At 47.0% G+C, this 26,251-nt stretch overlaps 1 protein-coding gene across 2 annotated transcripts; it reads left to right on the forward strand.

Annotated features, from left to right (window-relative positions):
- The first annotated feature begins 1,293 nt into the window (after nucleotides 1-1,293).
- Nucleotides 1,294-25,907, forward strand: PHF24 (PHD finger protein 24). Of its 2 annotated transcripts, none has more exons than XM_017543030.2 (8): nucleotides 1,294-1,493; nucleotides 14,685-15,066; nucleotides 15,736-15,921; nucleotides 19,220-19,298; nucleotides 19,910-20,115; nucleotides 20,453-20,613; nucleotides 20,915-21,010; nucleotides 21,334-25,907. In XM_017543030.2, the coding sequence occupies exons 2-8, from the start codon at nucleotides 14,689-14,691 to the stop codon at nucleotides 21,428-21,430; spliced, it is 1,203 nt and encodes a 400-aa protein (XP_017398519.1). In that variant the 5' UTR covers nucleotides 1,294-1,493; nucleotides 14,685-14,688; the 3' UTR covers nucleotides 21,431-25,907. The 2 variants fall into 2 exon arrangements, with proteins under 2 accessions (XP_017398519.1, XP_017398518.1); XM_017543029.2 differs by lacking the exon at nucleotides 1,294-1,493 and adding an exon at nucleotides 1,730-2,157.
- The last annotated feature ends 344 nt before the right edge of the window (nucleotides 25,908-26,251 follow it).

Raw genomic sequence — 26,251 nt, forward strand, 5'->3', positions numbered from 1 at the left:
ACAATGCCTGGTATACTATAGATGCACAATATACTTTGTGTGTGTATGTGTGTGTGTGTGTGTGTGTGTGTGTGTGTGAGAGAGAGAGAGAGAGAGAGAGAGAGACGGAGTTCCACTCTGTCGCCCAGGCTGGAGTGCAGTGGTGCAATCTTGGCTTACTACAACCTCTGCCTTCTGGGTTCAAGAGATTATCCTGCCTCAGCCCCCCGAGTAGCTGAGACCACAGGCCAGCACCACTGCACCTGGCTAATTGTTGTGATTTTAGTACAGATGGGGTTTCACTATGTTGGCCAAGCTGGTCTTGAACTCTTGACCTCAGGTGATTCACCTGCCTCGGCCTCCCAAAATGCTGGGATTATAGGCGAGAGCCACTGTGTCTGGCCACCGTATACATTTTTTTGAATGAAGGAAGGAAATAACCAACAGAGATTTATATATCGATATTACAGCCTCCTTTTCCATATAAGCCCATCAGACGGCCTAGAAATAAAACACTTACTAAAAACAGTTCAGAGAACGCTATCTGTGAAACTGTTGGTATGATATAATTCTAAAGAAGGTTAGGGGACCCCCAGAGTATACGGAAAGCTCAGTCTGCTTTTTAGTGCTAGTGTCACAAGTAAAACAACCATAGTGCCTCTTGAGAAATAAGCACTAATTTTAGAACTAATAAGTACTAATTTTAGAGCTCCATATATTAATGGTTTACAGCCTTTCCTTTCTCAGTGGCAGTACTAAGAAATTGTTAGGAGCTTGGGTCTGAAGTCAGAATACCTGGATTTCAGTCTCATCTCCATCACATATTACCCATGTGACCTTGGGCGAGTTGTTTAACCTCTCTGTGCCTCAGTTTTATCACTGGCAAAATGTCAAAACTAACAGTAAACTCCCTCAAAGGGATGGTGTGAAAATTAATGACAATACATTTAAACTGTTTAGAATAGTACCTGGCACTGTGTGTTTTAAAGTGATATATCCCCTATTGGTAAATTCCATGTTAAGGGCAAAATTTCTTTTTTATATCCCACCAGGGTACCTAGCACAGTGTGCAACAAATACTAGATGCTCAAAAATGACGTAAATTACATTTGAAGTACACAAATTGAATGCACAAGAAAATGAAGGTATGTTAAAAATGTAAATGCAATTAATATAAATTAAAGAGCTCTTGACATATCATCTGCACGCCTTCAGTTTTTCCTTATAATTAGTTGCTGGGTGTCTTACAATTGATCTTTTTCTTGCCGTCTTCAAAACATGTAGTTTGGTGTAATGCACATTAGCCCTCAGAATTGCTGGCCTCCTGACAGGCTAGCTGTTTGGATAGTCTGAGGTATGAGGTTGAAGCAAAAAGTGGGTTACACGACAGCACAGCTTCGCTGCTGGGGTTGGAAAACCAATAATCCCAGAAAGCGCAGAGGGTAGGCTGGGCCAGCCAAGGACTATGTGAAGGCTCATTGGGACCCTCCAGAGACAAGTGGGGTACTGCAAAGGTGAGTGCCCTAGTGCCAGGGTCGTGAGCCCGGAGCCCTGGGAGGACGGCTGCTAGGACATGCTGGATGAGTCATTCTCTCCACCCCAGGCACGTGCTGGTGTCAGCATCCACCAGGACCCCGCCTTCGCCCCAGCGCGGAACGCTAGGAGCGAGAAGCGAGCGGCCCCAGCTCCCCCGTCCCGCGGCGCCCCCACCGGGCCGCCTCCTCCGGGCGGGCGGGCACTGTCCTTGCCGCAGTCCCCGCGCCGCAGTGCCGGGCGCTCATGGGGGGCGCCCACGGGCACCTGGGCCGTCTGCTCATCAGAGCCGACCGCCACCCTCCCGCATTCCCACGGTGCCCCACGCCCGCGCGCCAGTCGCCAGTCGCCCGCGGAGCCGCGAGGGCCTCGCCTAGAGGCGCAGGAGGACTGGGCGGGGCGGGGCGGGGCGCGCCCACCGGCCGGCCCAGGGCACCTCGCGCGGGTGCACGCGCTGCAGCCCCACGGGGCGGGTGGGTGTGCTCGGGGCGCGCGCGCCGCCGCCTCAGCCTGCTGCTCCGCCCGCGCCGCCTGCTGCCGGCGCTCGGCCCAGCACGCCTGCTCTCGGGCTGCCGTGGGCAGCTTGGGGCCCGCGGTGTAGAGTCCGCCGGCCCCGGAGCCGTGTCCCGCACCCGGACGGTCCCGGTAAGCGGGGGCGGGGGCGGCGGGGACCGGGCCTCACCTGAGGGGCGGGTCTGCGGCCGCGGAGAGTCCTCCGGGGACTCTAAGGTGCTTGTGTGGGAGCTGCCTCCAAGGTGGCCCCCGAGTCGCTGGATGAACCCCGAGTGACTGCTGCCTCTACCCCTTGGGGGAGTCCCTAAGGTGCTGTGGGGAGCCGCCCCCATGAAGACCCCCTGTGGGAATGGACTCCTGGGGCGCTCTCTGCATTTGCTGCCATGGGGTGCCCCAGCGGTCCCAGAGAGCCTTTCTGTGTCACTGTGGGAGCAGGCACAAGGGTAGTTTCTGGAGCTGGCTCAATGGAAGACCTCCTGGGAACATAGGGGAGCTGCAGGAGCCTCGAGGTGGTGGAGCCCCAGAGGACCCCCTAGAAAAGGAGGACCCGAGACTGCCCTGGAACTGTGGGAAGCAACCTCTGACTGGGGAGAGAGGATCCTGCCATGGGAACCATGAGTGACTTCCCACGGCTCCAAGGACTTTGGCCTCGACCTTCCTGTAGGGCCCCATGTAGCCTCACTTGTGTTCCAGAGGTGGGGGCCTTCTGGGGCTGCAGCCTCTTTCCCTTTCGGATTTTTCTTCTCCGTGGTAGCCCAGTTGCTCCACGCAGCATTTTAGTGGAGGCAGAAACTGCTGCGAGTGCACAGGGCTCTAAGCTGGGGATGAGGACAAGTGAGGCCTCTAAAGCGAAGATAGATTTGAGCCCCTGGGTTTGGTCCAGAAGGAAGCAGTAAGATCAGGTGGAATAACTGACTTGGACAGGTCCTGGAGGGAAAGGCCTTTGAAGGAAGGAATAAAGGATGTATAGGATTATAGATCACCAGTGTGCTAGGCACTGTACTAGGAATGTTTAAACATCTCATATAACTCTTACAACAGCTTTGTGAAATTATCCCCTTTTAAACATCGAGACTCAGAGAGGTTTAGCAATTTGCCCAAGGTCACAAAGCTGATAAAAAATATAATCATAAAATCTGTGTTTTAAATTCTATTTGGGAAAAAAGTGCTAAGGAAAGGCAAAAAAAGAATAGATATTTGTTAATAAGTTGCATTAAGGTGCCTGCCGAGCATAGGGCTTTGCAATGGTACATGCTCAGTAGATGTGATGATTAAATAAGTGGATGAGAACAGTTTAACTGGAGATGAGATTGCTGCAGGAACTGATTTCCACAGAATCCCCAGATTTCAGGGTGTGGCTTCCTTCACAGACAGTCCCACTGTCATGATGCCTTGGAGTGGCTAATGATGCCTGGACCTAATTGAGGCCTCTGGGTGTGGTCTTTGGGGGGCTTATTCTGTGTATCTAGGGGGACCCTTCTGAGAATGGAGTGTCCCAAGGCCACCCTCCCTGCTGCAGAATACTTGAAGGAAAGAAAAGAGAGACAGGGTCACTTTTAGGAAGCACAATCCACACTGTCCTTGTGGCCCTCTGACTACATGCACCGGTGGACAATGGTCCACAGATAGCATTCAGGACACTTTTGTCCAAGAGTGCCTCTGTGTGAGGAGGAAGAGGAGGGTGGGAAAGGTGCAGAGCCAAGAAAGGCTCACTGGGAGTCTGTTAGGGGGAGCTCAAAGGGTCTGCGCCAAACATAGTGTTGCCCCTTGATGTTTTCTTTCCAGCTGAATCCCAAGAGTTCAGCTTTGAACCCAAGGATGGATTCTGGTTTCTTGTCCAAAAATGGAGTGGTGAGAGGGCCAAGCAATGATATTCATTACAGAGCCATTCTGAAAGGGTTTTTCTGCTCCCCTTCCCTGCTTTCTTTCATACAGCCAACCCTAGTTAAATCCTCCTTGAATAGAAGCGGCTTCCTTTGGCTCCTGGAATTACATAGTGAGAAGAGAGACCAAGCTAGTGACAAAACAGAACAACCTAGTTTACCAGTTAGTTCGATTTTTTTTTTTAACTCAGTGATGCTACCTTGTGCACAACTCAGTGGAGTAAACTCTGACAAAGGTTTATGTTGGTTAGGAACCCCCATTGTAAAGTTGTTTATAATCCTCTTTCAGTTCAAACCCATCTCAACAGCTTAACAAAATAAATAGGTATGCATATTTTAAAGGAAAGTCAGAGGGACCAAACCTGAAAATATGATATTTGTTCCAGCTCATCAATTTGTCATTGAGGTTTTATTCCTAAATTGGTCTTCTTGTTGAGGGTACTTAGTATCATACCCACTCATGACCCTGGAAAAATCTCTAAATGGATCCAAGTTCTCCCCTAATCTTGGATCTTGGATATCACCTTCCCCATATCCAGCATTGGGTAAAAATTAAGATTTCAAAAATCCTAAGAATACTGCCTAACTCTCTCTAGTCACAGCATGAGTCTGCAAATCAAATCATTCCAGAATGTGTATGAAAGATGTCACCAGGTGGCCTTAATCTTCTCAAAAATGCTCTCTCCAAAGGAAAATAAAAGGGGAGAGAATGGCTCACCCAGTTTCATTTGAGTGTACCCAAATGTGTCTGGATTTTACTGTCTGGATTTCTCAACCTTTGATCTTTCACATATTCTCCAATTTTCTAACAGTGTCTTCTTCTAACATTTGCCATTCCTCTTCCTCAGACATGGATAGTTAAGACCTTCCCAGGCCCATTCCCCCAACTTCTTGCAATTTTTTCCACTACACCTGTTTCGAAGTGGATCACATTCATGCAAATATAGTTTCCCTTCTCTTTAGCTACAGAGTCTATTATCTTTTAGTCCCACACGCTTCTCCCCAGCAGTGCTGCTTGGCTTCTGCTGTCTTTATGTCCCAAATTGATTTATTCATTTCTGATAGGAATATCATTATCCACTCCACCCCTCAATCTTAATGACCAGATTTTGACAGGAATTGCTTACCAGCTTTGGACCAAGAAACCAAGACCATCAGTGTCTAGCTGGAGACATGATGATTTTTTCCATTAGCACATTCCCCTCCATTCCCCCCTCCCCTGGCTTCCAGCAATCCCCTTAGAGACACACTTACATTTACTAAGTGCTGCTTACTTGCCAGGCACTATGCTAGATAAATATGAGAGTTTCTTGCCCTTGAGGAGTTCATGTAGAATCAGTCTACATTTCTCTAATCATTCACTATAAAAAGTAGGAAAAGTAAGGGGGAAATTACAGCATTACAGAATATCCACAGGAACCAATGTGGAGTGTGCCTTTTCCCAAGCATCACTGAAACTCAGCTGCTGTGCTGTGCCTCCTCTGGCAGCCACATTCAGCCCTCCTGCCAGTGCCCTACCAAAATTACTTTTGCCCATATACTCTGAGTGTAAACTGGCCACATTTTTGCATTCCTGTGATAATAGTGACAGAACCATTTATTCGGATAGCATGTTACAGTTTATGAAGCCCTTTTAGATATATGATGGCTGTTTTGTTTTGAGAAATGCTTCATCTTACTGGGGTCCTCTCACTAAAACAGAACTGTGTGGGCTAACTGGCTTACTCTCTTTTTGTATGTTTGTTTTTTGAGACTTAGGAGTCTCCCAGAGGGAAAGCCCCAATGATTCACTACAATCACCACCTACCAGCTCTTAGGTTGTGAAGGAGTTTCCTGTTGGGTCCTAAGGCCAAGCAATGCACTCATTGGTCAGCCCTGGAACTTATCAGGGGAGTCCCTCTTCCTGGCCTCAGCAAATCCAATTCTCTGGGGTTTTCTTCCTCCCTGAAATTCAAATACATATTCTCTTCTAACAAATATTTTAAGCATACTATCTCAAACCAGTTATTCGGGCTGATGCTAATTCTTATGTGAAGACACATTTCCTTGCCTATTTCTATCTAGCACCCAGGCTGGCTTCATACCATCTAAGTCATGATGGAGTCCCCATATAGCTCCATGCCTTGGCGTGTGCTATTACCTCTTCCTGGAATGCTTTTTTTCCTTATCCTCTGGTGTAACTCCTACTCATATTCAAAATTTAGCTCAAGCAACACCTTTTTTTTTTAATCCTACACTTATGCCCCCTGAACATGCACATACTCACTGCATTCTCACAGGCTGAAGGAGGTTCCATTTGTTCATTCTACCATCAATTATTAAGCACCTGATTTGTGCCTGATGCATAGTAGGCTGCACTCAGCACATGTTTGCAGAATCAGCAAATAGTAAATGGTGATAATTAAGGTGTAATAATTGCATTACAGGGGGTTGATCTGTGTTTCAGGGAACCAGAGCAGAAAACAGGGAGTGCCTCTCCATTTTGCTGAAAAGCTCTGCTTGCTAAGTGCAGTCTCACCAGCCAATCACTGATGGTGTGATGTTCCTGAATTGTGGCTCCCTCTTTGGGAAGTCAGCATTGTGGCTTTTAATGAAGACTCAGGCCCTAAGAGGCTAAGATCATGCCATAATTTTGCTCTCATATATATTAGAACTTTGTGAGCTTTCAGTAAATATTAAACAGTAGCAGGATGCCTAGTAGTCTTGAGCTGAAGCCAGAAAGACAGTTTTACTGTCTTTAGCCTTTCTGCTCCTTGGAAACCCCAGAAAAGCCCTGTGTAGTTGTGACTGTATCATCCTGAATAAATAGGGTGAATGGAGAGAGGTGGGGAGGTACCAGGTAGACCTGTTCAGGGTCTACAAACATGAATACTAGATTGTAGGCTACTGCCAGGTGACAGAATGGCTGAGTAGGAATAGGCTCCAAGAGCACTGTAGTGGAGCACTGGATTCCTAAAGCAACAGCCAGTCACCTGAGAACAATCGGGGCTTGGATTTCCTCAAAGACCAGCAAGAGAACTCTTTTTGATTTTTTTTGTTGTTGTTGTTGAAAATCTTGGGGTTGATGCTGATGTTCACAGGGAGTTCAGGATTGAATGTGCTATGCATTCAGCATTTTTTTTTTTTACAGACCCTGGTTCTGTTAATTTTCCATACTCTTGCAGCTGATCACCTTCTATGTTAGACATGTGGCTTTCCCTAAGGCTCTCAGTCCTTCAGGCACATGCTTCCAGGAGCCAATTGTTGACTGCCTTGAAATTTTTCCCTTGTATGTACAGATACTGCTCATGCTAAATTCCAAACCCAGGACAAAGGAAGTGCATTTTCAAACTTTCTACTTGTACCATTAAGGCAACTACCCTCTTGTGGGCCCAGCATAGTCCACAGGACACAGCATAAATGCAGGGGACTATTGACTTTGGTAATACTGGCTTCTCTTTACCATTGTGATTGTAGAAACTGGCTAAATTGCAGAATTTCTTAACTCCTTTCTGTAGCCAGAGAAAAAGCACCCTCATGTTCTCATCCCTGCTATCCCTGACTGATTGTCCAGGTGCCACCTCTTGGGAAATAGAGTAGAATAGATGTGATGATGTGAGCTGGTGACTGCATAATTTCTAGAATTGAGTTTTAAAGATTTGGTCAGATCAGTCTCTCTGGCCAATATGATAAAGAGAGAAGACTATGATCGTAAATAAGTGGTTTATGTTGCCCAGTCATCTCTGCATCATTCATTCAATGATGATTTAAGAGGCTAAAACCCTTAATGCTTAATGGAGAGGATGAAACCTGTATACAAAAGACACTTTAATTAAAAGTGAGCGTCATGTGCTCTGTGGAAGGCAGTAAGAACCATCTCTACTTTTCTCTCTCCTGATCTCGGCAAAACACAGATTCCTTTCTCCACTTGCTCAACCCATTCTCTTTGGTTGTCTTTCCCTTTCCCCCCACTCAGAGGTTTTCTTGCCTTGTTCCTTCCTAGGGAAGCCCTAACCTCCAGGCAGCCACTTTTACTTGCTTGTGAGCCTTTTAAACAGCCGCCATTGCCATACCAAGAATAAGATTGAACCAGTTACTCAGGAGGTTGAGGCAGGAGAATCACTTGAGCTTGGAGTTTGAGGCCAGCCTGTGGAACATAATGAGACCCTAGAACCATCCTCGATCTGAAAATATACATTTTAAAAAGAAAGAGAAAATCAGTAAATGTACTTTATATTTAACAGGATGCATGAGGAAACGCCTACCTGTTAGGAGTGTTGCCCTTCAGGCTCTCCACAGGTCTGAATCTTTATAGAGAATGCTGGGAAATACAGGTTCTCCAGCATCCTTCTCCTTCCTTATTTCTCTATCAGCTTCTGCTGCGCAGCAGCCCCTCCTCCTCTTACCCCCACCACTTTGCCCTTATAAATAATCCCGCTGAATTCTAAGCAGGTGCTCTGCATAAAATGGGTGTGTCTTGTGAACATTCCAAGCTGCTCACATATGTCTTACTGCCTGACGGGCACATCTAGGCAGGATTCTCTTACCCAAGACAGATTCTACTTGTTGCTGTTTTCATTTCTTTCAGTTCATGAAGTCAGATGGCCCTATTCTATCTTCTCGTCTCACTGTTATTTACCATTACCTGCTCCTCTCTCCTGATTTTTTTTTCTAAGCCTTCCTAACTACAAATACCCTGAAAGCCACATAATTATTGGGACAATATCTTTTTGGCCTCTTTTCATCGTTTTCAGGGAGACAGAAACCCCCAGTCCCACCCACCAGCCAAAGAAGTAATTATTAGGTATAATTTGTGGGATCTTTGCAACTTGATTTCCTTTTAACTCTCTCCTTTTCCTAGGACTTCTTCCAGCACAAGAGAAGCCAGGTTTTTCTCCACAGGTTGTTTTTACCTGGCACCAATCACTACCACTTGTTTCTCTAAAAATTTGAGCTGATTTTGTTAATTTCTCAAACACCCCAGGTGTTTGAAATCATGGCTATTTCAGCACACACACTTTTAATCAAAGTGTCTTGTATACAGTTTTGATCCTCTCCATTAAGTGTTAAGAGTTTTAGACTCGCTCTTAAAGCTGAATTCTGTTGTGTCCTCACAGTTGACTGTCAAAGTCAAAGCCATGCCAATTCAAAATGACTGGGTGGTCTTGTTTGGATTTTGATGGTTTACTTTGAATAGTTTTGCTTTGCACTTCTGCCCTTACCGTCATAAAATGGTCCACAAGTTTGAACCATCTCAGGGAAAAGGAATAGTAGTGCTACAAGAGCCTGTGATCAGGACTGGGAAGTGTTTGTTTTTATGTTTGTTTTGCTAGTAGATGTCAGCTTCAGTCTTCATAGAAATTGCTTTAAGGATAAACTCCCAAAACCATTGCAATGTCATAATTGGCCACGGAGATAGCTTCATAGCTATTTTTGGTATCCTTATAAAGAATCATGGTATCCGTACAGTTAATAACGGGTTATAGCAGATCTGCAGTGCGTTGGGAGACGTCTGTGGCTAACTTGCTGATTCACTGTTAATGAGTAAGTGCACTTATAGAGTAACCTTCTATCTGGCTGGTCTTTGTTCAATAACTTTTATTAAAACATCTGAAAAAGCCAAAAACAAATGCATACCATTGGATTTCCTCTAATGAGTTGTTCTTAAAAATATGAATTTAGTATGTTTTTTCCAAATCTCCAAATAAGTGTTTCTCAACTATTTTTTTCTAGTGTATGCTTTCTTTCTGATAAACATAAAGGCCTCATGACTGTTCCCTAAAACTTCTTTTTTTTTTTTTTTTTGGAGACGGAGTTTCGTTCTTGTTACCCAGGCTAGAGTGCAATGGCGCGATCTCGGCTCACCACAACCTCCGCCTCCTGGGTTCAGGCAATTCTCCTGCCTCAGCCTCCTGAGTAGCTGGGACTACAGGCAGGCGCCACCATGCCCAGCTAATTTTTTGTAGTTTTAGTAGAGACGGGGTTTCACCATGTTGACCAGGATGGTCTCGATCTCTTGACCTCGTGATCCACCCGCCTCGGCCTCCCAAAGTGCTGAGATTACAGGCTTGAGCCACCGCGCCCGGCCCCCTAAAACTTCTGACATAACCTCCGGGAGGAGGATCCCTCCAGCTATTTGAGAGTTAGTACCTTCTGTATAACCCTAAGAACCAAGAAGTTACTGTCAAACTCTACTGTTTTGTAGTCTATGTTACCAAAAACAAAAAGAGAGATCATTTTTAGTATTTGTTTTCCAGATATAAATATATAATTGATATGCTCTTGAAACCCACTTATTTCTCCCCTCCTCCTGGTGTTTCTGATATATACCTCCCACCTGCCCCAGGATCCAGCCAATTCACCATTTGAGAATCATTGCTGGGAGCTCTGTCTGGAACCTGTAATGCTACCTACTTGGGAGGCTGAAGTGGGGGAATCACTTGAGCCCCAGAGTTATCAACAAGTCTGGGCAACATAGCAAGACCTGTCTCCTTAAAATTTTTTCATAAATTAGCTGGGCAAGGTGGTGCATGACCTGTAGTCCCAGCTATGTGAGAGGATTGCTTGAGCACAAGAGTTTGAGACCAGCCTGGGTAATATAGCGAGTGAAACCCCCTCGCTCCTGTTTAAATATAAATAATTAAATTGTTTTTTCTCTTTTTCAATAGCATGAATGTATCAAAAGTTATTCAGTAATTTCCCTATTGAGGTTGTTTCCACCTTTTTAATTTTTTAATAGACAGGGTCTCACTGTGTTGCCCAGGTTTGAGTGCAGTGGCTATTCACAGGCACAGTCATGCACACTACAGACCCAAGCTCCTGGTGTCAAGCAATCCCCCTGCCTCAGCCTCCCGAGTAGCTGGGATTAAAGCAAGCCACCATGCCCAACTTGTTTCCATCTTTTTAGCCACTATAAAAAGAATGCCCTAATCAATCAATCGATCATTTTTTTTAAAATGAGATGAGGTCTTGCTATGTTGCCCAGGCTGGTTTTGAATTCCTGGGCTCAAGCAGTCCTCCCACCTCAGCCGCCTACGTACCTGGGATTACAGGCACGTGTCACTATGCCTAGCTAATTTTTTTTTTTTACATATGCCCACAGGTCAAAGAGCATCAGCCTCTTGAATACAAAATAGTGTATTAGTAGAGGTGTAACAGTGTATTAGTCAGAGGTGTATTAGTAGCTGTCCATCTCTGGTAGATCTTCCAACCATGCAGACTCTCAAGAGAAGCTTAAGTAAACTGTTGATCTTGTACCACATCAGTTAAGGGCAGAGCTTTCCTTAAATCCTTGTCTTTTAGAAGTACATTCTTCAAATTGCAGATTTAAATCCATTAGTGGGTCATGAAATCATTTCAGAGAGTCACTGTTAGGGTTGTTTTAATGAAATAGGATAGAAAATATCACATGTACTAGAGTATGATTGTAAATTTTGACTTCAGTTGCAGATCTATGAACACATGTGTCTACAGGGTTATCACATAAAATATATTTCTTGCTCTGGGTCACAGCTGAAAACTTTTGAGAAACATACCTTAGGGTTTCTAAGGAAAAACCTAGTGGTTCTGGAAAATGTAATTGTTCATAATAAAAATACATATGAAGGATTATGTGTCAGTTTTGCATGTTCTCTCTTGGGGTGCCTCTCTCACTGTAAGTTGGGGAGTTGCATCCCATCCAGCCATCAAACACAGCTGTTGACCATGAGGCATTTGAGCAGCATCTGGGGGCTACAGGCCCACCCCTGTCATTTCAAGAACCCCCTGGATCCAAAGCCTCATCAAAAACTTTAACATACACATAGTCTCTTCTCCATCCCCACCCCACCCTGGCTAGATTCCTTCATTAGGTCATATGAACTTTAGAAGATGAAAAACAACATGAACTTTCTAAATGCTTATGAGTATATGTTCCAAATGCACTCATTAACAGAGAACTAAAGCCCAAAGCAACAAGGAACAGGTTCTGAATCACAGAACAGGGGACCCAAACAAAAACAAGTCACCAAGTTGCCAACCCTAGGATTTGTTTTATTATCTAATTAATTTGCAATGTGGGGAAACAGGAAATACAGATTAACAAAAAGATTAAAAATACATAAAGTACAAAATTTAGATCATAATATGAGCATTTTTGTAACTTGTTTTATTTTTATGAATTTGGGGATTAAAATATTTTCCTTTTAATTATAATTTATTATTTGTTATCCACTGAGGCATGAATACTCTAAATGACTTCCTGAATTTGCTCAGTAAATCTTTCTTCAATAAATCTCCTGTGCCACTGCCCTTTAAGGCAGTATTAAGTATTTAAAGTCAATGTTCCTTAATCATATACTTCAGTTTTACAAACATATTTACAAATGGAGTCGTGGAGGTGGTTCTTTCTTTCCATATCAATCAGTTTATAAATTCGAGAATATGGATTTTCTTGGTAGCAGTAATGGCAAGGCAAGCACCCGAGCAGGATAGGTGTTCCCACCACTGTGGCACGCACAAGCAGTGTTTCCAAAAGGAGGATGGGGCTGTCATCAGATAGTACATGTATTAAGGTTTCATTTTTAAAAGCAAAAAAGAATTATCCACAATTAATTAGCTAATTGGAAAATGTTTATTAAGAATCTATTCTGTTAGATGCTTAATAGACACATTGCTAGGCAGTGGAGATAAGGACTGTGTGGGATAAAACAGTCTAATAGGGGAAACTGACATTGATCAGGTAATTATCCTATTGAATGTCTAATGACAAGGATAAGTGCCCAGAGCAGAAGGGCATGGTGCTGTGAGCACTCCAACCTAGACGAGTCAGCAGTGACTTCCCTGAGGAAATGAGACTTGAGCTAAGCTCTGATAGACAAATAGGCACTAGTCAGGTGGGGAGGAATGTTCAAAGTTCCCCAAAATAGAGGGAGCATAGCAAATAAAGACTGAAATGAGGCCATTGTGGTTGGGACACAGAGTAAAGAAGGGAGGCCAGACCGTGCAGGGTCTCACAGGCCACAATAGAGAGACTGATTGTGGGGACTTCCTCCTGAAAGCTGTAGGAAACACTAAAAGTTTTTAGCAGGGGATAACACAATACCTGAACGTCCCAGGGATATCTTTAATTCAACATGTACAAAATCCAATTTAATTATCCCTCTTATTTCCCAGTTTCTGTAACTGACACTGCCATTCTTCTAGTTAGTCCATTTAAAACTGCCCTTTTCCCCTTTATCCTTCATCCAATCGGTTATCAATTGATTCCTAGATTTCCCTAATTCTATTTCCATGGTAACAAATACACTTGTTATTATTCCTGCTATCATCATTTCCATTTAAACCCTCTACCTCTTGCCTGGACTATGATATAATAGTAACCTTCAAATTGGCCCTACTTCTCCTACCTGCTGCCACCTTTTTCCCCAAACAAACTGAGCATAACCGCCTATGCATCCTTCAGGGTCCACTTTGACCACTAGTAGTGTGGTGGGTCTCACCTTCCTCTAAGTACTCTCAGCACTTTGACTTCTTTGGTTTCTAATATTAAGTACCTTGAGTGGTGAGACTGTTCTCCTGTCTTCTGTTTCCTATGATGAGCAGTGAGTGCCTTGCACATAACACTGTTCAATAAGCCTTGATTAGAATGGATTGAAAGCAAGGCTAAAATGGACTCTGCTCCACTTTACTTAGAAAAAGCATTCCCCAGCTGACTTTCACTAAGTCTCCTCAGGCTAGGGAATAGCAGACCAGCTTTGCAATGTGCCATGTCATGCCTCACTGTCCAATGCCATACTCTGATACTGCAGAGAAGAGCAGGGATAATGTTACTTTTAAACCTGTAAAGGATATGGACCCTTCTTGAACAGTTCAGAAGAATTAAAGCAGAAAATATGGGAGTGACATTAGTGCAGCCTTAGAAGTGTGAGAGGTACTTTAGAGCTTCATAATAGGCCAGTGTCTGTGATAGATAAACAGACCTACAGAGAGGCACAGCTACTAACGAGAAGGGGTAAAGGAGTATTTGTGTGACCTTGACTACATGGATAGGGGTGGTGGAGTTTCCTTACTAATTCAGGAATCCTCTAAAACTAGGAGTTCATTGACTTAAAAAGTAGGCATTTGGTGAGGATTAGCCACAGATGGATTATGCACGGCACTTACTGAAGGAGCTTTTCTTCTGTCAAAAGGCCCAATATGTGTTGCTGCCAGCTTGCTTTAAGCCTTAAGTCTTCTTGTAGGGTAGAAGAGAAACATGGATTCTGAAGTCTCCAACCATTTCCAAGTAGCAGAGATGCAGGACCCCTGGACTAAATTGGTTTTAGGACAGGAAGGCAGACAGAGATACCATTTCATGCACGTAGAGTGCTTTCCAGTCTGCGAGGCACTGTGAAGCCCATTTTCCTATGTTATCCTTGTGACATCCCTGTGAAGTGGGCTGGAAGTCCTCATTCCATAGATGGGAAAACCAAAGTTGCAAGGTCTGTCAGAAATCGAACCAAAGTCATCCAGGCAAGGTGGCAGGCCTGTGATCCCAGCTACTCAGGAGGCTGAGCCAAGGGAATCACTAGAGCCCAGGAGTTCAAGAACAGCCTGGGCAACATAGCAATACCTCATCTCAAATAAACAAACAAATAAAATTTAGGGAAGAAGTAGAACCAACATCTTGTGACTCCTTAACATGTGCTCTTTCCACCCCCACCATGTTCTAGAAGACGGAGAAACTATTTAACAGCACTTGCCACTTAGGTTGAAACTGATTGGCCTGACATTCTCAGCCATTAGCTGAACCTGTGCCCCTCTGCTTTTTGTCCACAGAGCCATGGGGGTGTTGATGTCCAAGCGGCAGACAGTGGAGCAGGTGCAGAAGGTGAGTCTGGCTGTGTCTGCCTTCAAAGATGGGCTGAGGGACAGGCCTTCCATCCGACGCACAGGTGAGCTGCCGGGGTCCCGCCGTGGCACTGTAGAGGGCTCTGTCCAGGAGGTGCAGGAGGAGAAAGAAGCAGAAGCAGGAACTGCGGTGATCCAGGAAGAGAGTAGTGCCGGCCGCGCGGCCTGGGAGAGGCTCCGAGATGGGCGTGGCGTGGAGCCTGAGGAGTTTGAGAGGGCTAGCCGCTTCACACCCCCTGCTTTCATCCGCCCTATCCGGAAGCTGGATGATGACAAACCTCCAGAAATCTGCCTGGAGCCCAGAGAGCCTGTGAGTATCCAGTTAGGACAGGATCCTCAGGTCTTAGCCCACCAGGGAGCAGGACAGGGAGGCCTCGATATGGCTAAGGTGATCCTCAAAACCAGAAAGATGGAGCTGAGTCCAAAACAATCTTGGAATTTCTTCTATAAGGATAAAATATTTGTTTTATCCTGGATTCATCTTAGTTAAAGGCTTGGGGCAATAGATGATAAAGAATGATGCTATGGTAGGTCTTCTGTCGACCCACCCCCTCTCCCCCACTACCATGAGTTTTCAACCATGGATAGCACTCCCCCTGTAGGAGGCATTTGGAAATTTGGGAGGGGGTAGTTTGGGGAGGTCACAACACGAGGTGTCTACTGGTGTTTGGTACCAAGAAAAGCAGGGATGATAAATGTCCTGCAATGCCTGGAACAATCTCTCACAACAGATTGTACTTTCTAAAAGTGCCAGTAGCTCCCTGCTCATAAACATGGTCACAAAGGCCTGAGCAGCTGGAAGAACCTCCTGGTTCTTGACCTCCAGAAAGAAATCCTGAACAATGGCTTCAGCTGGAGCCACTCCTCTAGGCTAATCCAGGAAGACTCAGCCCCATGCAGGTAGCTCTGTGCTTAGTGGCCTTGGAACCTTGCTGCCTATGCTTACACATCCCCATTTCCTCCTGCCATCTTTCCGCAGGTTGTCAATGATGAGATGTGTGATGTTTGTGAGGTCTGGACAGCTGAGAGCCTCTTCCCGTGCAGAATCTGCACCAGGGTTTTCCATGATGGCTGCCTGCGCCGTATGGGCTACATCCAAGGAGACAGTGCAGCGGAGGTGATGGAGATGGCCCATACGGAAACAGGCTGGAGCTGCCACTACTGTGTAAGTCTGGACCACAGGGACAGCAGAGGACTTGGCACTTTTCCTGGAGGCCTGGTCTTAGAACACTTGTTTTTAGGCAGTGACATAAAGAATCTGCCAGTGGTACACACAAGAGACCTAGAGCTAGGACAGGGTTTCTCAACCTCAGTACATTTTGGGCTGGTTAGTTCTTTGTTTGGGGGGACACGGACATTGTAGGATGTTTAGCAGCATCCCTGGCCTCTACTCCCCTTGATGCTGATAGTACACATCCCAATGTGAAGGTAGAAAAATCATCCCCAATAGAAAACCTCTGAGCTGGGAGATTGACTGGGGCCTGATTACTCAAAAGTAATTCTGCTTGGAGCAGCTCTTTCTCTAATAGTCTATAGTTGTCATTCACTGTATCCATCTCAAAACTAACCTGAGATAATAACCAGCTTGCTTCCAATAGGGGTAGATTTCATCATAGGAAAACTTGCTAGGCCTGAGATCCTCACTTGGCCTGCCACCTGACTCTTACAAGCATTTGCTCTTCCTCTTTAAAGTGGTTATTATGTGAATTAAATGACAAAGCTCTATTGATTCAGAACTTCGAAAATTGTATATAAATGCCTTATAACTTTTAATGAAGGACAGAGGCTGAGGTTTCCACTGAAAGCCAGATTTATATCCATTTCTCACTACACCTGAATAGAGTTCAAGTCTTGCCTTATTGATCTGTTGTCCTGCAGATATCATCATTATTTACTGATTTCAGAGTGAGGAGCACCTGCTGATCCCCCCTCCTGCTGCTTAGACGAAAGCAGAAATGTGCCACTTTCTAACAAATAATGCTTTCTCTATGGCCTGTTATGGAACAGTTATTTTCAGCCACTTAAACACCTGTCCCCTGGAGTGCACCGCAGCAGACCCTGCTCTACCAGCGACCTTCTCTGGTGCCTGTCGTCCCCTCTGGATGCCAGCCTTTCATCTCAGCCACTCTGCTTTGAGGTGTGCTGCTGCTATTGGACTGGGTTGAAGGTGTCACCTCCCTAACCCCCAGGAGCACATTGCTCCCTTCCCAGCTTTCTGACACAGTCCTACCATCATTGCCACCATGCTCTGCTGGACTTTTTACAAAGCCTCCTTCCCTTCCAAGTACCTCTCCTTTCTTTCCTTCCCTTCTTTTTTTATTTTCTCTTTTTATGAGTCAGGATCTCACTGTGTCACCTGGCTGAAGTGCAGTTGTGTGATCATAACACTGCAGCCTCGAACCCCTAGACCTAAGCAATCCTGCTGCCTCAGCCTGCTGCGTAGCTGGGACTACAGGTGCAAGCCATTGCAGTTGGCCCCACAGCCAAGCTTCTTAAAAGAATTTCATCATCTCCTATGGCTCCTTGACCAACTATAATCTGACATCTGCATCCATCATCCTGCAGGATTGTCCCTTCCTAAGGTCACCAGTCACCTCCTAATTGTCAAGTCCACTCACCTTTTCTGAAGCACCTTCTTACTTGATCTCTCTGAAGTATTTATTACTTCTTTATTCCTCTCTCTTTTCCTTAGGATTTAAGGATTTTTATGGGAATTATTACATAAGATATGGAGATGAGAGAAAATAGAAAGTCAATAAAATCCCACCTCAGTCGTGTAACCACCGTTAACATTGCCTCCCACATTATGCAGCTGTCTTTGCTCACTATCCAGGACCCTTTTCTCTACTGATTGTCTTCCAGCCTGCGTCTCTGACCATTTTTCTCAATGCCCTTTGTTAGTTTCTTGTCTCAGTCCTATGTTTCTCAGGGTTCTGTTGTTTAACACTCTTCTTTTCTCACTGTACCCTCTTTGGGTGACTTCATCTACAGCCACTATCTAAACACTAATGACTCCTATATTTGTGTGTCCAGACCTAAATTTCCTGTCTCTTGCACTTATCCACCTTGATATCTCACAGGTACCTCACACTTATCATGCCCAAAAATGAGCTCATCTTTGCCCCCAAGCCTGCTCTTCCGCCACTCCTTATCTCTGTGAATAGTAATACCATGCCCCAGTTACCAATCCCAATTCATTCTCTCCCTCATGCCTCACATCCAGTGAGTCATCAGGCCTGGTTGATGCTGCCTCTAATATCTCTCACATCTCTCTTCCCTTCTTCATTCTCATGTCTCAGTTTAGCCGCTCATCATTTCTTGCCTGGACTGTTGCAGCAGGCTCCAACTGCTCTCCACACCTCCAGACTCTGCCCCTCTAATCCATCTTCCACACAGCAGCCAGATATCTGATCATGGCACTCCCCACTTGAAAACCCTTTGGTGCCTCCCTTTTGCCCTCAGAATAAAGGCCTAATTTAAGGGGCTCGATGAAGGGTATTGGAGGTACTTCATAGTATGCTCCCTCCTTCCCTCACACACACACTCACATGTACACCAAACTCCAGCCACACTGAACATCTCACAGTGTTAGACACCACTGAAGTGCCCAGTGTATACTAGGTGCTCAGCAGGCGTTTATTGAAAGTATGGTTTGAAAGAAAAATACTACTATTATATATCAATTTTTTTAAAGTGTTACGGAAGAAAAAGAATGGTTTGAGTTCTTTATGAAATCCACATATGAATACTCATGAAATATCTGCTCTTGTACTTTGCTGATATTTTAGATGAAGAAAGTAACCTTGTACTAGAAAGGATCTTTGACAGTTTAAAAACTGTATGGTAATGTCAACAAAATAAGGTATTGGTGCTCCTTTGGAATTAAAACTTCTGTGGCACCACAAAAAACTCATTTGGCTTTAGGAGCCTTGTAATGATGGCATCTTTTCAAACCATTCTAGAGTTATTTAAAGTGATACAACCCACTTGGAGCAGAGCTAGGATTAAACTTTTTTTTTAACTAAAATACATTTTTAGCACAGCCTAACACAGAAGCCAAGTCGATAAAAGGGATGAAGATGGAGGCACTCTGGTTGATGGAGATAGGGATCCACAACCTGCCCACTCACTAGCCCCCTTATTCCCTGCAGCAGCTTCCTAAGGCACTTCCAAGAAATCCCTAGGTTAGCTCAGAGGATACATTGGAAACCACTGTTTTAGTAAAGGGACTCAGGGCTGGAGTCAGGATATCTGGGTTTTGGGGAAGATTCTGCACCAGAGTAAAGACAACTCTGGCCAAGTTCCTTCCCCTCTCTGGAGCCTCAATCTCATTGATTGTGAATAGGAGGCTGGGATTAGATCTTGGAATTGCTTTCCAGTTGAAATTCTATTTCTATCCCTCTTGACTTTGGCCTTTCTTATGAGCCTGTGTGGCCACCATCTCAGCTGTTTCTCATTTTCAGGACAACATCAACTTGCTGCTTACTGAGGAGGAAATGTACAGCCTCACAGAGACCTTTCAGCGGTGTAAAGTCATCCCTGGTAAGGTTGGGTGGTGCTGCTTGAATGGAGAGGGGTCAGGCAGATTACTTCTTCATGCTTACTTTTTTTTTTTTTGGAGACAGAGTCTTGCTCTGTTGCCAGGCGCCAAGCTGGAGTGCAGTGGTGCGATCTCAGCTCACTGCAACCTCCGCCTCGCAGGTTCAAGCAATTCTCCTGCCTCAGCCTCCTGAGTAGCTGGGACTAAAGGTGCGCGCCACCAGGCCCAGCTAATTTTTTTTGTATTTTTCAGTAGAGATGGGTTTTCACCATGTTAGCCAGGATGGTCTCAATCTCTTGACCTTGTAAGCTGCTTGCCTCAGCCTCCCAAAGTGCTGGGATTACAGGCATGAGCCATGGCACCCGGCCTACTCCTTCATGCTTTCTAGGATGAACCATGAAAGGAGTATTCCATATTTAGTGGGTACAGGGTAAATGGGTCCCTGTTCCTGAGTTGTTGGCCAGCAGAGGCACCCACCCCGTTACAGCCTGGGTGACCCTGGCCATGGGAGGCAGAGACTCAGCAAGAACTGTGGGTGTGGGGACCCCAAGGGTGCCCTGGAGGTGATGGAGATGCCCTGAGGCTGAGGAATGATGGGCATGGCCTCCCACAGATTGCTCCCTGACACTGGAGGACTTCCTGCGCTACCGCCACCAATCAGCAAAGCGGGGGGACCGTGACAGGGCCCTGAGTGAGGAGCAAGAAGAGCAGGCGACCCGCCAGTTTGCTGCCCTGGACCCTGAACATCGAGGCCACATAGAGTGGCCTGACTTCTTGTCCCATGAGTCCCTCTTGCTGTTGCAGCAGTTGCGTCCCCAGGTGAGGGCCAGCTAGGGCAAATGGTCCTGGGATACTGGGTGAAAAGGGCCTGGGAGGCATGTTGGGCAGGTCGGGGGAGCACTGGGTCCTGCCCGAGCAGGGACCAGTATCAGGAATGGGCTGATACCAGTGACTGCGGATCCAGTGCCCAGGATGAGGAAACTGCCTAAGGAAGACTGATTTGCCCTGGACCACACTGGAAATGTTGGTGCTACCAGAAAGGCTCTGGACAACTTCTAAGGGGGGGTGGCAAAGGCGGTAATGGAGGTAGGATTCTCTATGTCTTGGCAGTTTACAAGATATTTTTACCTCTAAGATCTTGTCTCTTCTTCTCCAGAACTCTCTGTTGAGGCTTCTGACAGTGAAGGAGCGGGAACGAGCCCGAGCCACCTTCCTGGCGCAGGGCAGTGGGAGCACCATCAGTGAGGCGGAGTGCCGCCGGGCCCAGCACTCTTGGTTTTGCAAACGGTTCCCAGAGGCTCCCTCCTGCAGTGTCAGGTCTGCTCCTTACCAGTCCCAGGCCCCGCTCAGCCTCTCCGCCTCCCTTTTCCATGCCAGTGGCCCTTCTGTACCTTTCTGCTCCCCCTGCCAACAACTGGAGAGGAGCCTCCTGTGCACTAGGTAGAGGATGGTGATGCCTACAGGCCAGGGCATAGGGCAGCCTCTACCTTCAAGTTGGTCTTGCTACATGTCAGAAAAGCCTGGATGAGCACATCCAGAGCCATGGGTTTACCAGAGTTTAGGAGGGGCCAGGCATTTCACTACCGCACTCCTAACCACGTGTCCTCACACCCAGCAGCATCAGCCATGTGGGTCCCATCGCAGATAGCAGCCCAGCCAGCAGCAGCAGCAAGAGTCAGGACAAGAGCCTGCTGCCCACAGAGCAGGAGTCCAGGTAAGTGGGACCTCCTCACCTGGCCATTTGTACTCTCTGAACACCCCCCCTAAGACATACAAGTAAGAGAGGGCATTACCCATTCCCACTCCAAAACAGCAAGTGCCCAGCCATGAAACCAGGCTCCACGAGTGCACATTCGACCCAAGCCTGTAGGGACAGCCAGCTGGTCTGTTGGCTTGGTAGCACAACCAGCCATAACCAGGTCAAGCATGAGCCAAGGTTTCCCTGAGTTTTGTGTAGCCAAGCCATGCTGCCCCTGGGATCAGGGGTCACACATCTTTAAACCAGCATCACAACTCTGTTCTTTGCTTCCACTGCAGATTTGTGGACTGGCCTACCTTCCTGCAAGAGAACGTCCTCTACATCCTGGCTGCTCGCCCCAACAGTGCAGCCATTCACCTGAAACCCCCAGGATAACATGGAGCAGAGAAGCTTGGTTTGAGGACAGTGACATCCTCTCCCCGTTTCCTTTCTCCCTTCCCCCACCAACCTCTGGCACTGAGACTCATGGGGTTGGGACACTGCCAGCGTCTTAATTCGTCACTAAGCTTTATGACACTGAAATCACCATTCCCCTCACAACAGAGGCAGTGAATGCATTGCCACATGGAGAAGCCCTGGTAGTGTGGCAGCATCCTCTCCTGGACCGCCCCTGCCCCACATCATAGATGGGACCTGCCACCACAGGCATATGGGTGTGCACATACTGCCCAGCTGTCCATGCCTTCAGAAGCCTGGTTCTTTTTGGTTGAGAAAGGACCAAAGTCCCTTTCTGAAGCCCCTCGTATACAGGAGGGGGTCTTTACTCATCCCTTCAATTGGCCAGTTCTGACTTCCAATAGTTCTGATTTCTCTGGCCAGTTCTGATTTCTCTGGCCAAGTGATTCTTAATAAGAGGGCATGTCAGACTCGCATGCCTGCCTGGAGATCCTGGAGATGCTAACAGGCCCCACTTCCCCCATGAAAATCCCTTCTGCGGTGAGCCACTGTTACTAGCAGGCATGCATTGTGTACCTTGGCTGTACTGAGTAGGGAAAATTTTTAAACATCACCACTGCAGTTCAGCCCTTTATTTATTTAAATTCCAATTCCTGGTGACAGGGAAGGCAACTAGCCTGGGGAATCCTGACTAGAAGAAGGGGAGGCAGCCCTTCCCAGGGACCCAGGATTCTAGGAACCTCTCAGTGAGATCACCTGAGTCCACAAGTCTTTAGCAGGATAGTCAAAAATCAAGGTGAGCCTTCTTGGCCCCTGTTTTTCAGATGGTAGTTCATGGCCCAGGCCAAGGGGGCCTGAATGGAACAAACACACTGGCGGGAGCCACAGCCCTCTGTGTTAGATGCTTCACCCAAGTCACCGACCACAGAGACTGAGGAGAGCACACTCTGGAGGAAGAGGAGAGAATGGGGCTCGTGCTTCCTCATTTCAGCTCAACTCACTGTAGACACCATCCACAGCCCAAGAAAGAGCAGCTCTGCAGAGCCCTGAACAGGGACTCTTTCAGCCATCCTGACAAAGAGGATAAGAGGCTGGGGTTTAAGAAGAGGCTCTGCAGAGAAGGTCCTGGGAAAGCCTTACAGAAGGAAAGGTTTCCCTTTCTCCCTGCCACTGAGACATGCACGGCCCGAGTGGCAGCTTCTCCTCGCTGCTCACCACATGTCCTTCCTCACCAGGCTAGGGCCTGGGCCTGGCATGGGAGGCCCTTTGGGACAATCAGAGGCTGCCACGAGAGCACCAGGCCTGGCCTCCAAGCCCAGCAACCCTCATCCTTCCTAAGTACTCATCAAATTCAAATTCTCCAGTCTGCGTGTTATGGCTCATCCTGACCCTGGGGTCCAGGTTCTAGGCTTCTATTTCCAACCTAATGACTTAGGCATAGCCAGATCTGACTACCAAGAGTTATTCAAAAGGAAGTGGAGCGCAGTCATGCAGAAGCAAACACATCTTTATTGCTCGAGGCCCTTGTGCTAAATCAGGTGCATACAGAAGAAAGCACACACCGCTCAGTGCTGAATGTTTCAGGAAACCAGGGAGCTGCAGCCAGGGGCTTGGCGAGAGCCCTGTGTAGTCTCCTGATGTAGGAACCGCCTGAGCTGGAAGCAGGGTGGTGAGCTGCTGGGGTTGGATTATTTGGGACTGAAATAAAGCAGACAGGAGACGGATCTGGGCTCAGGTGTGTGGCCCACAGCTTTGGGAAATACTCTTTAGCCATCCCCCAGGACTCATCCTTAGGAGGGGCCATTATTCTGTCTAGTCAAAAAAAGAAAGCGCAAGACTCCTGGGCCCAGGAACTGCATCTGAAGCAGCCAGGCCTGGGGTTTTGCACTCAGAAGATTAAAGCACATTAAGCACAAGGGCTCTTACCTACTCTCCTGGCAAATCATCTTCTGTGCCAGTGGCCTTGGGCTGCTCAATCTCACAGGGCATTTTGAGTAAAGACAAGCTCTGGGCTTTGAGAGCTGAACAGCATTTTTTCCTGCCTCATCAGTCACAGGGACTAGAAGTCCGTCTTGTTCTCTGATCTTTCACAGATCAAGGTGATGCCTACCTCTTTGGAGCTGCTGCCTCTAGCTCTCCGCTGGTGAGTGAGGAGAGTCGGTGGGCCAGGTCAGGCCTGCCATATTCCAGGGCCTGGCAAAGCAGCCCCGGAGTTCTTCCACAACAGGTGCAGGCCCATTTGGGATCACCTTTCGCCCTGTTCCAGAATAGCAATCTTCCTGGGTGAGGGCCTGCAACAGAGATCCCAGGGGGCACTTCCCCAGCGAAGAATAGATTTCCCAGCTCCCAAGAGTCCTAGGAAACAGAAAAGCACAAAGGAGCAGCTGGCATCTTCTCCATAGGCATCTAACTTTTTACCAAAGGGGAAGTGCCGTTGTTCCCCAAGTCCAGAGTTGCAGAAGCCCCGCCCCAGCCCCCCATCCAGAGTCTCCCTTTGCAGTGTCCTAATTGCCAGAGCCCCTATGTGGTATGTATAGAGATGTTAAAAACGTTCAGAAACCTAGTGAAGCCCACTTCCTTTCCTTTTCAAGCTCTCCCATCACTGTGACTTGCTAAAATTCTGCCAAGTCCAAATGTTAGCATCAGGCTCCAATAAGGGTATGAGAAAATATTTCAGTCTTTTCTTCTTGGCTACCCAAATTTGAGATCAGTGTTTCCAACCAACGAAGGCCTGAGTTACAGATAGGCTCCTCTGAAGGCCACTTTCCCTAAGTGTTTTTCACCTGGCATTCCTCTTCCCCATGTTCAGCTGTCAACGAAGGGGCAGCTGGATGATGCGGTGGAGCTGCGGGGTCCGAGGGTCACCTGAGGCAGTGGCCCTGGCCATGAGATCTCTCCAAGTCTGCCCCTTGGCTTCCTCTCCTGAGTCCAGCCTTCCCCAACAGAACACTTGAGCAAGGGCCCCTAGGGTGTCCCAGGGATGGAGCAGTCCCCTTACTCCTAGTTACTGACCTAACCCTCAAGTTCCCCTCTTCATTTGAGGACGGCCATAGTAGAAACCATGAGGACATTGCCTCTTTCTGCCCTCAGTGCAAGCACCTGGGGCTAGCAGGGCAGATACCGGCCTTTCTGGCTCTACTGCTCCCTATGGGATGTCACCCTGACCTTGCTTAAGTGGCCAATTCTTAGGATCCCCTTATTTCTGTCACGATTATCAAAAGCACAGAATTAAACTACCTGGGAAGAGGGGCACCTCACTGGGGAGTGAGCCCCAGGGTTGTACCCAGGACCCATAGCCTAAAGCACAACCTCAACCATTGCAGGTTTCACAGCTTCAGTCAGAGTGGTGCCAGGAAGCCCAAAAGCCAAGAGGGGAGGTCAGCAGAAGCTGCCTGGCAGGGCCACAGGCCAGCCAGGCCCATTCCAGAGCCAAGAGAAACTTCAGGCAGGACTGAGAACTGGTAGCTGACTCTAGTGATCCTGCAAGCATGTTCCCTTCAGACCATCAGAGTGAAGACAGATAGACACATGGCCCTAAAAGGCAGAACAGTTCTGATGCCAGAACTTTGGGACATCCTGGCAGTACCTGTCACCACAGTCCCTTTTTAGACCTCCTCTATTTACAGTGAAATAAAATTCCTATTTTCTTTTTTTTTAATTTTTTTTTTCTTTTCCTTATTTCATGCTCTTATCTGAAAAATTGCTACTTTCTCCTACCACTTAGTTTGAATTTGCCCAGGATATCTCTCTGGGCCCCTGGCTGCAACCCAGACAATGGCGAGATCTCCTGGAGTGGGGGATATTCATGCATCATGCCTGTTCCTGACAGCTCAGCCCTGGTGTGGGGTGAGACTGGGCATTTTCTCTGCTGTTGCTTTTCTGCTGCCACTATTTTTGGCAACCTTGAAAAGAAAATAAACAGATTACAGAATTTCTACTAGCACTAAGGAAAAGCTTTTTCCCTCTGGGCCACATGCCCCAGTGGCCCATGGAAAGGGGGTCAGCTCTGGTCTGGGCCAGTGACTAAGAAGCTCAGTCACCTTTCAGTTTCTATAGCACTGGGTAGGCATGACCACAGTTGAGAACGTCAAATTATAAGTAGCCAGGCCTTTCCATAGCCATGGTGACACAAAGGCCTTCAAGATTAGCCTCCTGCCATCAAGGACTGGCCTGTGATCTGTCTCCCAGCCAAACCCAAGCTTGTAAGAGGGACTCTGAGAACACTTGAGTAACACTGGGAAATCCAATGCGCTCTGGTCCTTCATGCCCTTCCCATGTGCTTTTCTGAAGAAGGTAACTTGACAGTCAGCTGAGGGGAACGTCCCCAAGCCCTGTCTCCCCATCTCTACAGCTGCATGCTCCTCTGCGTGACCCAGCCTTCACAGCACTCCAGAAGGAGCTGATGCCCTGAGGCTGGGCACAGTAGAAATCATAATAAAGCGACTGTGATGCTCTATCAGCTTCCTGTTTCTTGTTGTTTGGGGAAACTGCCATTTCTGTGTGGTTTCCCATCATTGACCAATTCCTGGGTCTGAGTATAAGAAAGGGGCAGCTGCGGCCGCCAGAAAGGATACAACATGCTGTGACTTTCTAGAGCTCTCCTGGCCATGACCTTCCCAAGAATCAAGAGATGGGTGGAGGTAGGGGCACCACACATACCGATACAGAGATACTGATATTTCTGTATCCAGCACAGATAAAACACTGAAGCAGGGAGCCAGAGCTTTCAGAGAAAATGAGGATGAGGTCATAAGGTCTCCAAGGCTGTCTGCTATGTGTTATCTCTCCTCCATGCCAGGC

This window comes from Cebus imitator, unplaced genomic scaffold (genome assembly GCF_001604975.1).
Source record: "Cebus imitator isolate Cc_AM_T3 unplaced genomic scaffold, Cebus_imitator-1.0 Scaffold149, whole genome shotgun sequence".
NCBI lineage: Eukaryota > Metazoa > Chordata > Mammalia > Primates > Cebidae > Cebus > Cebus imitator.

Coding starts and splice junctions, on each gene's coding strand:
- PHF24 (XM_017543030.2), top strand. CDS start 14,689: ATGGGGGTGTTGATGTCCAAGCGGCAGACAGTGGAGCAGGTGCAGAAG. Junction 15,922..19,219: donor GCTGGAGCTGCCACTACTGT/GTAAGTCTGGAC, acceptor TCTCATTTTCAG/GACAACATCAACTTGCTGCT. Junction 20,116..20,452: donor TGCAGCAGTTGCGTCCCCAG/GTGAGGGCCAGC, acceptor CTTCTTCTCCAG/AACTCTCTGTTGAGGCTTCT.